We start from the raw sequence: 10307 nt of genomic DNA, 5'->3' as shown, positions 1-10307 counted from the left end.
GCAAGGTACAATCACACGGAGGGAGGTGGGATTCTAAGGGGAACTTTTCTTATCCTTATGTTGAGGGAGTGCTGGGAGAGTCTCCACAGCACGTTCCTTCGAGCCTTAGGTGCTTTGATAATGTTATCGAGATTTTGCCTGGGTCCAGGCTTTGCCTGCTGCCGCCATTAGGGTGAGTCAGCCTAATACAGAAAGCTTGTTTTTCTCTTTTTAAATTTTATTTTCTTCTTTCTCTCATTTCTGCCTCAAAACCACAACACTAGAACTTGTCTTTTGATGTCCGTCTGTCCTAACTGGGAACAAGAGACTTGGAAGACACCGTGGCTGATTTACTCTATGTTCCCCAGACCATGACCCCACAGAGTCAGCCTCAGGGGAGAGTTTGGGGATTGGTTAATTCATGGAGACAGGCATAGTCCATGGGTAGAAGATCGTTTTATTATATAATATCTAGGTGACTGCAAGTATCCTAGCTCTAGGTTTTAGGAAGAGGTCCATTTTTTAAAATACCTTACCTTTGCTAAGCCTTCTGGGGTTTTCTCTGGTTTCTGGGTTGAATCTGCATTGAAGATATTTTTATTGGCTGATATATTTAGACTAGAAGTGTATTGTGTGTTTTCTTTATAAAAACACAATATGCAGAAATAGAAAATGAAATTACTTTCTATTCTTTGAATTACCAAACAACATCCTACAGGTAATTCTTGAGTTTAAATATTTCCAACCATTGTAAAATGTACCATTCTTCTGGTTGGGAACATACATGTTTTTTAATGGCAGTGTTCAACAAATTAACTTAAAATACTAGGTTAGATCCCAGTTTTTTTTTGTTTGTTTGTTTGTTTGTTTTTATGGAACTAGACTGAATGATTCTGAATTTTATTCAGATAATTAAATTTCCAAAAATCAGTAGGAAGATATAGAAACTATATAGTAACATGTCTTGGTTCATATGTAAGTTTTTAGAATAGCTCTTTAGAACCATATTTAAAAACATAGGAAAACTCATCCATATATGAGCAATTTTGAAAGTGATAAAGCAGGATTTCAAATCGATGTGAAAATGGCAATCACAAGATTCAGTGTTTGTGTTGTTGGCTATCAATTTAGGGAAAAAATAAATGTGTATCCCAAAGTCGCAGTATCCAAAGGAGTTAGAGTTAGGGCATCACTGTCCAAAATGATACGAGATGTTAGGGTCTTAATTTTTGTTCAACATCTGAGTGAGTAGAGTGAGAAGATCTGGTAAAAAATTATGAAGTGTTATCCTAGGTGGAGTACTTGGCATGACCTGCTTTTCCCAGCCCTCCCCCATGGCAATTCATGGGCTGGCTTTCATACTTCTCAACAGAAAAATACTTTGAGGCCGGGTGCCATGCCTCACGCCTGTAATCCCAGCACTTTGGGAGGCCGAGGTGGGTGGATCACAAGGTCAGGAGTTCGAGGCCAGCCTGGCCAATATGGTGAAACCCCATCTCTACTAAAAATACAAAAATTAGCCAGGTGGGTGGTGGGCACCTGTAGTCCCAGCTACTCAGGAGGCTGAGGCAGGAGAATCGCTTGAACCTGGGAGGCGGGGGTTGCAGTGAGCTGATATCACACCACTGCACTCCAGCCTGGGTAACACAGCGATACTCTATCTCAAAAAAAAAAAAAAAAAAGAAAAAGAAAAAAAAGAAAAAGAAAAATACTTTGAGATAAACTATTTTATAGTAGTTTTAAAACTATTGAGTTTTAATTCCCTAGAGTCTTAGAATTTAATTATTCTCTTCCATAAAATCATGTCACAAAACGATTTCAAAGTTAAACATGTTCTTTTAGTGTTTAACTTTTAGAAAGAATATCACAGCTTTCAACTTTTTATTTTTTTTAAAGACCAGTGTGGCTGGGTATGGTAGATCACCCCTATAATCCCAACATTTTGGGAGACTGAGGCGGGTGGATCACTTGAGTCCAGGAGTTCGAGACCAGCCTGGACAACATGGTGAAACCCCATCTCTACTAAAAATACAGAAATTAGCCAGGCTGTGATGGTGCATGACTGTAATCCCAGCTACTCGGGAGGAGAATTGCTTGAGCCCAGGAGGCGGAGATTGCAGTGAGCTGAGATTGGCCACCGCACTCCAGCCTGGGCGACAGAGTGAGACTGTCTCAAAAATAATAATAAAGGCCAGTGTGATAGTACACAGCTTTCAATTTAATTCATACATATAACCAAGATTTTGTCTTAATTGTTAAAAACTGCTAGCAAAAAATAGAACAAATGCTACCTGAAGACTCAAACAGATTTAAAAAGATACCAACCCTGTTCCATACAAACCCTGGAATACGGTTTCTATGGAGCCACACAAAGAGAACAGGAATTCTAAGAAAGGGTTAGAAAGCTACATTCTGTCCTTTGGCCCAGCCCCAGCCCCAACCCTGTTGACATTAGGCCCTCTGTTCAGAACCTCTCAGGAGAGAAAACTGAGGCAGATGACCTGAGCTGTCCACCTGGACCTGGCCTGGTACTAAACTCTGCGTGTAAACTTGGAAGTTGATTAGGAGGCAAGCATCACAAAGTATTCAGTTATGTGGTTTCTTCTGAGTCTGCTGTTTTGATGATTTTCCAGTCTGTGTCTAGAAAGCCATTCACTATTGTCTTATCTTTCCCATCTGAGATGATAGCTCTAAATGTATAAAACAAACAGAAACCTTTCCGAGAGTAACCACTGTCCATCCTACCAACTCATGGTAAGTAGTAGACTACACTGCACAAAGAAAATTTTGAAGAACAGATGGTAAACAGTATGAGACAATATCACCTCAAATCCACAAGTCCTTTATGGTGACCATTAAAATGTTCAATTTTAAAAGAGGTCATAGTAAGTTTTTACTTATTTATTTATTTTATTTATTTTTAAATTTTTATTCATTTATTTATTTTGAGACAGAGCTGCACTGTGTCACCCAGGCTGGAGTGCAGTGGTGCGATCTTGGCTCACCACAACTTCCGCCTCCCGGATTCAACTGATTCTCCTGCCTCAGCCTCCTGAGTAGCTAGAATTGCAGGTGTATACCACCATGCCCAGCTAATTTTTGTATTTTTAGTAGAGACAGGGTTTCCCCATGTTGGCCAGGGTGGTCTTGAATTCCTTACCTTAGGTGATCCACCCGCCTCGGCCTCCCAGAGTGCTGGGATTACAGGCATGAGCCACTATGCCTGATCTTAGTAAGTTTTAAAATAGCTATTTCATTTAGTTCTAATTATTATGTAACAGTGGTTATCTAAGTATGGTCAGATAATGTTTGGGGGTCAGGCGCAGTGGCTCACACCTGTAATCCCAGCACTTTGGGAGGCTGAGGCAGGCGGATCACTTGAGGTCAGGAGTTTGAGACCAGTCTGGCCAACATGGCAAAACCTCATCTCTACTAAAAATACAAAAATTAGCCGGGCATGGTGGTGCACACCTGTAACCCCAGCTACTTGGGAGGCTGAGGCAGGAGAATCACTTGAACCGAGGAGGTGGAGGTTGTGGTGAGCCAAGATTGCACCACTGCCCTCCAGCCTGGGCAACAGAGCAAGACTCCATCTCAAAAAAAAAAAAAAAAAAAAGGACCCGGTCTCCGAAGTTCATGGCGATGCTGGTCCTAGTACCTGGACGAGTTATGCGGCCTCTGGGTGGCCAACTTTGGCGCTTCTTGCCTCGCGGACTCGAGCTTTGGGGCCCAGCCGAGGGGACTGCGACAGTCTTGCTGAGGCAGTTCTGCGCGCGGCAAGCGGAGGTGTGGCGTGCCTCGGGGCTCCCTGGCTACTGCTTAGGAACCCGGCCCCTCAGCACGGCGAGGCCGCCACCCCCACCCCCGTGGTCGGAGAAGGGCCCCAGAGACTCCACGCGCCCCTCGAAGTCCGGGCCTGTTTCCTGGAAGTCTTTAGCAATCACATTTGCTTTTGGAGGAGCTTTACTGGCTGGAATGAAGTACATGAAGAAAGAAAAGGCAGAGAAGTTAGAGAAGGAACAGCAGCGACAGATCGGCAAGCCTTTACTTGGGGGACCATTTTCCCTCACAACTCATACTGGGGAGCATAAAACTGACAAGGACTACTTGGGTCAGTGGTTATTGATTTATTTTGGCTTCACTCATTGCCCTGATGTCTGTCCAGAAGAACTAGAAAAGATGATTCAAGTCGTGGATGAACTAGATAGCATTACAACTGTGCCAGATCTAACTCCACTTTTCATCAGCATTGACCCAGAGAGGGACACAAAAGAAGCCATCGCAAAGTGTGTGAAAGAATTTTCTCCCAAACTGGTTGGCTTGACTGGCACGAGAGAAGAAGTCGATCAAGTGGCCAGAGCATACAGAGTGTATTACAGCCCTGGCCCCAAGGATGAAGATGAAGACTACATAGTGGATCACACAATACTAATGTACTTGGTTGGACCAGATGGTGAGTTTCTAGATTATTTTGGCCAGAACAAGAGGAGGGGAGAAATAGCCGCTTCAATTGCCGCACACATGAGGCCATACAGGAAAAAGAGCTAGCCAAAGCAGTGTTGCTGGATGCAGTATTCTCTTGCTAAGAGGAAGGAAACTTTGTCTCGCATAGGAGCTTATATAAATATAAACACATATACATGCAGTCTACAGAATGGCCTTCATATCATGAGAACATTTCTGTTTTGGATGGGGATGTTACCCTTGCGTTCAACCAAAATTGATTCTTGGAACTGTAAAGTTTACAACCCAAAGTCAGAGGACCAAGTTAAAGTGAAGACAGTAAAGGACACGGCGGGGTGAGGCACAGCCAGTGCATTTTTGCCTGCAAACAGGCCCTCCCAGCAGCTTTGCTGCCTCTCCATTGTCTTGGACCCTTGCTCAAATAGCTGTGGGACTGAATTTCACGGAAAAGAATATAATTTTCATAGTGCTCTTGCTTGCCTCTTCTTGAGTTCTTTCCTCTTCTGAGTTCTTGGTGGCTAGTAACAGTCAGATTAGGGTCTCTGCCGTTCAGAGTTGATACTTGAAAACTTTAGTTTTCCTTATTAATGAATATCACTATCAGATTTAACTAATGAAGAGGAAATCTATCGTTTGGGGGAAAAAAACATCAGTTTGATGTCTCTAGGGGGTCTTTTATGTGATTTTTAGCTAAGTGGTGTGCCAGGTTTTCAGTGACATACCAAATGAAAATAAAGAGGATATTGATCATGAGTGTGGTGCTGAGTACCTCTTTGCATATACTGAATTGTACTTTGTGTAAAATAAACATATTCAATTTTGCTGTTCAAAAAAAAAAAAAAAAAAAAAACAGAAAGAATGAAAAACAAAACAAAACAGAAGTATTTCATTCCAGAACTAGACACAGAATGAAGACATTGTGTGAGTACCTGAGCTGTTGCAGCCGCCTTGCAACCACATAAAGCAACACTGCCAATACATTGAGGATTGCAGAGCAGGAAGAAGGATTCTTGCTACAATTGGTCACCTGCTAAGTCGACTGAACTTCTTGCTAAGTGGGGAAATAAATATATTTGCTGTATAAGCTACTTTCAGTTGAGCATTGTATAACATCTTAATTGAAATTCCCAGATTCATATCTCTAGTACCAACATTTCACTGAGCTCCACACACATATATCTAAATGCCTACTTGATATCACTCTTTTGATATCCAACAAGCATCTGCGACTTAACATGATACTTCATCACCCACCCCCTCCTAGATACCTGCCACATACTCATTTTCCCCTATCTTAGTAAATAACACTACCATTTATCAAGGGGCTCAAGACATTTAGGCATTATATTGAACTTCTCTCTTTCCCTATATTCACAACCAAGCATCAGCAACTTCTGTTAGTTCTACACTCAAACTGTATCCCAATCTGACAATTTCTCATTGCCTCTTCCAGTGATGACCCTAATTCAAACCACCATCATCATAAGACCAGTGGTCTCCAAAATAGTTTATACATAAACAAGCCTGCCACTGACATGTAGAGACCTGGGTCAACAGTACAGATGGAGGTCCCCAGCCAGTCCCCTTCTGTTCCCACCGCCATCCTTGTCCCACATCATAAGAAGTCTTCTGTTCCCACATGTGGACACTCCAGTTTGCATATCTAAGCTCTGTCCAGCCTTACCAAATTGCTCTCATTTGGCCACATTTTGTGGATAGGCAGCACATTGCATCTTTGGAAGACAGATCACAGGAAGGGGCTTTGGACACAAGAGATACAGGCTCTGGAAGCAGGCTGGAGTCCATTTGAACAGGAAATCCAACGGATTTGGATACCCAGAGCATGGTCTGAAAAGAAGGTGAGATCTTCACAGGCATGTTTCTGCCTATGGACTTTCACCAGAAGGAAACTGCTTGACTAGAGGAGGGCCAAAGTGTGGCCTTTTGTATGTTTAATAATATTGAAATGTTAAATATATTATTTTGACCAATTGAGAAATAATAATTATAATAAAATAGGCCGGGAGCGATGGCTCATGCCTGTAACCCCGGCACTTGGGGAGGCCAAGGTGGGCAGATCACAAGGTCAGGAGATGAAGACCATCCTGGCCAACATGGTGAAACCTCGTATCTACTAAAAATACAAAAATGAGCTGGGCAAATTAGCCGGGCATGGTGGCAGGCACCTGTAGTCCCAGCTACTCGGGAGGCGGAGGCAAGAGAATGGTGTGAACCCAGGAGGCGGAGGTTGCAGTGAGCCTAGATCTCACCACTGCATTCCAGCCTGGGCGACACAGCAAGACTCCATCTCAAAAAAAAAAAAAATTAGCTAGGCATCTGGCGGGTGCCTGTAATCCCAGCTACTTGGGAGGCTGAGGCAGGAGAATTGCTTGAACCCAGGAGGTGGAGGTTGCAGTGAGACACTGTTGACAGAGGGATACTTTATCTAAAAAAAAATAATAATAATAAAATGAATCTTTATAATTTTTTGACTTAGAACCTTTGGTAGGAAGAAAAAAAGTACAATTTCATTTTTGTTACAGCGAAATAAAACGGTAATTAGTTTAAGACTTTTAAGGGTAAGCAATTATTATTATTATTTTTGTTTTGTCTTGAGATGGATTCTCACTCCATCACCCAGGCTGGAGTGCAGTGGTGAGACCTAGGCTCACTGCAACCTCCACCTCCAGGGTTCAAGCAATTCTTGTGCCCCAGGCTCCTGAATACCTGAGATTACAGGTGCCTCCCACCAAGCCTGGCTAATTTTTGTATTTTTAGTAGAGACTGGGTTTCACCATGTTGGTCAGGCTGATCTCAAACTTCTGACCTCAAGTGATACACCCGCCTTGGCCTCCCAAAGTGCTGGGATTACAGGCCTGAGGCACCACACCTGACCTATCAATTATTATATTAAGATAAAATTTCAGTGGCAAAAGTGGACTGGAAATGATTATAAGAAAAAGATACAGTGCATGCACCTATAAATGTTAAAAAAGAGCTGGCTCATGTATGTTTAATGAATGATGGTGGTTATAAAATTGCAATGATATTTAGATTCCACTGCATGGGTTTTAAAGAATGATATAAAAATCTTATTTTATTTTTTATTTATTATTACTTTGGTTTTTGTTTTTTTTTTTTTGAGATGGAGTCTCACTCTGTTGCCCAGGTTGGAGTGCCGTGGTGCGATCTCAGCTCACTGCAAGCTCCGCCTCCCGGGTTCATGCCATTCTTGTGCCTCAGCCTCCTGAGTAGCTGGGACTACAGGCGCCCGCCACCATGCCCGGCTAATTTTGTTTCTGTGTTTTTAGTAGAGACGGGCTTTCACCGTGTTAGCCAGGATGATCGCGATCTCCTGACCTCATGATCCGCCCACCTTGGCCTCCCAAAGTGCTGGGATTACAGGCGTGAGCCACCACGCCCGGCCTATTATTACTGTTTTTTGAGATAAGAGTCTCACTCTGTTGCCCAAGCTGGAGTGCAGTGGCATGATCTTGGCTCACTGTAACCTCTGCCTCCTGGGTTCAAGTGATTCTCCTGCCTCAGCCTCCTGAGCAGCTGGGATTACAGGCACCCGCCACCACACCTGGCATATTTTTGTATTTTTAGTGCAGAGGGTATTTCACCATGTTGGCCAGGTTGGTCTTGAATCCTGACCTTAAGTGATACGTCCGCCTAGGCCTCCCATAGTGCTGGGGTTACAGGCATGGGCCACAGTGCCCAGCCTAAAAATCTTATTTTAAAATATCAGTATTAAAAATATGCTATAGGCTGGGCACCGTGGCTCATGCCTGTAATCCCAGCACTTTGGGAGGGCAAGGCGGGCGGATCATGAGGTCAGGTGTTTGACACAAGCCTGGCCAACGGGGCTAAACCCCATCTCTACTAAAAATACAAAAATTAGCCAGGTGTGGTGCCACGTGTCTGTAGTCCCAGCTACTTGGGAGGCTGAGGCAGGAGAATCACTTGAACTCAGGAGGTGGAGGTTGCAGTGAGCCGAGACTGTGCCATTGCACTCCAGCCTGGGCGACAGAGTGAGACTCCATCACACACACACACAAAATGCTAGAAGTGATATCTTTGGATTATTTAACAATGTAAAAAGGCTTTATTATTTTTTGAAATTGTTTCAAGAGGAATAGAGCAAAACATTTTAAAGACCACTGCTCTGATAAAGGAAGATCAGCCTTATTACCTTCATGGGCATGTATGCCAAAGAGAAGTAAATAGTGCTGCTTCCTGTCCCATACCAGCATATCTGGACTTTTTTAAGTTGTCACACCTCTGTACCCCAATTCCCCCAACTGTAAGATTGGATAAAAATATAATTTTTTAGTATTGTAACAAATGAGAACATTTACAAAGGAAATTACACAGTTCTTGGATCTTAGAAGTCACCCATTAAATGCAAATTATCTTCTCCAGAATTTTTTTTCTTTTTTTTTTTGAGACTGAGTCTCGCTCTGTTGCCAAGGCTGGAGTGCAATGGCATGATCTCAGCTCACTGCAACCTCCGCCTCCCGGGTTCATGCCATTCTCCTGCCTTAGCCTCCCAAGTAGCTGGGACTACAGGTGCCTGCTACCATGCTCAGCTAATTTTTTTGTATTTTTAGTAGAGACGGGGTTTCACTGTGTTAATCAGAATGGTCTCGATCTCCTGACCTCATGATCCACCCATCTTGGCCTCCCAAAGTGCTGGGATTACAGGCGTGAGCCATCACGCTTGGCCGGATTTTTTATTTATATGGATTTGAGGCCGGGCGCGGTGGCTCAAGCCTGTAATCCCAGCACTTTGGGAGGCCGAGACGGGCGGATCACGAGGTCAGGAGATCGAGACCATCCTGGCTAACACGGTGAAACCCCGTCTCTACTAAAAAATACAAAAAACTAGCCGGGCGAGGTGGCGGGCGCCTGTAGTCCCAGCTACTCGGGAGGCAGAGGCAGGAGAATGGCGTAAACCCGGGAGGCGGAGCTTGCAGTGAGCAGAGATCCGGCCACCGCACTCTAGCCTGGGTGACAGAGCAAGACTCCGTCTCAAAAAAAAAAAAACAACAACAACAAAAAAGAAAGGCCAAAGAAAATTATGCTTTATCTTTCCCTAGGCACTAGACTGCCAAAACCAGTTACTGCTGGGCTGAGACCCCCTCCTCAGAGCTCTTAGGTTGTGGCAAATCCATCTCTTCCTTTTTGTTCTCCAAGCTCTAGAGTGTTTGCTGTTTCCTTAAGTTACAAATCTCTCCTTCTGTGCTCTTTCAGCCCTTCAACATTATGTCATCAGTTTCCTGTAATTAAATTCCCTTGTGGTTCTGCTTTCTTGACTAGACCATGATGAACAGAGCACTACCATTATTTGTTTTAGCAGTGCAGCCACATGGTTGGCATACTTTCAGAACCACTGCCTAATCTGTGGAAATGACCAAACTCAAACTAGTGTTGGACTTGGTGATATAAGAAAAATAAAGGACAAAAGTCCTTCCAATAATCACTGACATATAAGGAGACAGTCATATACACCCCTACAAAAAATTAAAAACTTCGTCAGGCATGGTGGCATGCATCTGTGGTACCAGCTACTTGGGTGGCTGAGGCAGGAGGATTGCTTGAGCTCAGGAAGTGAAGGCTGCAGTGAACCAAAATGGCCCCACTGTACTCCTGGGTGACAGAGACCCTGTCTCTACAAAAAGAATGGAGAATCTTAAATTTCAGCACCTTGGTATGAAACATCCAAGATGATCTCTAACTTTCCTGATAATGAAGTCCAGAGAAGAACTGTTTAATCTAATTGTCAAGTACCAGACCACAATTATCATCCAAAAAACACTGAATTTGTAAATTTCCCCATTAAAGCAACCCAACCATTACAT

The 10307-nt window shown here is 43.4% G+C and overlaps 1 protein-coding gene across 1 annotated transcript; it reads left to right on the top strand.

Annotated features, from left to right (window-relative positions):
* The first annotated feature begins 1670 nt into the window (after nucleotides 1-1670).
* On the top strand, nucleotides 1671-5196 carry LOC103234599 (protein SCO1 homolog, mitochondrial). The gene has a single exon (XM_037991292.2). The coding sequence runs from the start codon at nucleotides 3616-3618 to the stop codon at nucleotides 4525-4527; it is 912 nt and encodes a 303-aa protein (XP_037847220.2). The 5' UTR covers nucleotides 1671-3615; the 3' UTR covers nucleotides 4528-5196.
* Nucleotides 5197-10307: the final 5111 nt, after the last annotated feature.

The sequence above is a fragment of the Chlorocebus sabaeus genome, chromosome 6, assembly GCF_047675955.1.
Source record: "Chlorocebus sabaeus isolate Y175 chromosome 6, mChlSab1.0.hap1, whole genome shotgun sequence".
In the NCBI taxonomy this organism is placed as follows: Eukaryota; Metazoa; Chordata; class Mammalia; order Primates; family Cercopithecidae; genus Chlorocebus; species Chlorocebus sabaeus.
This window is presented reverse-complemented; position numbering and strand designations above follow the sequence as displayed.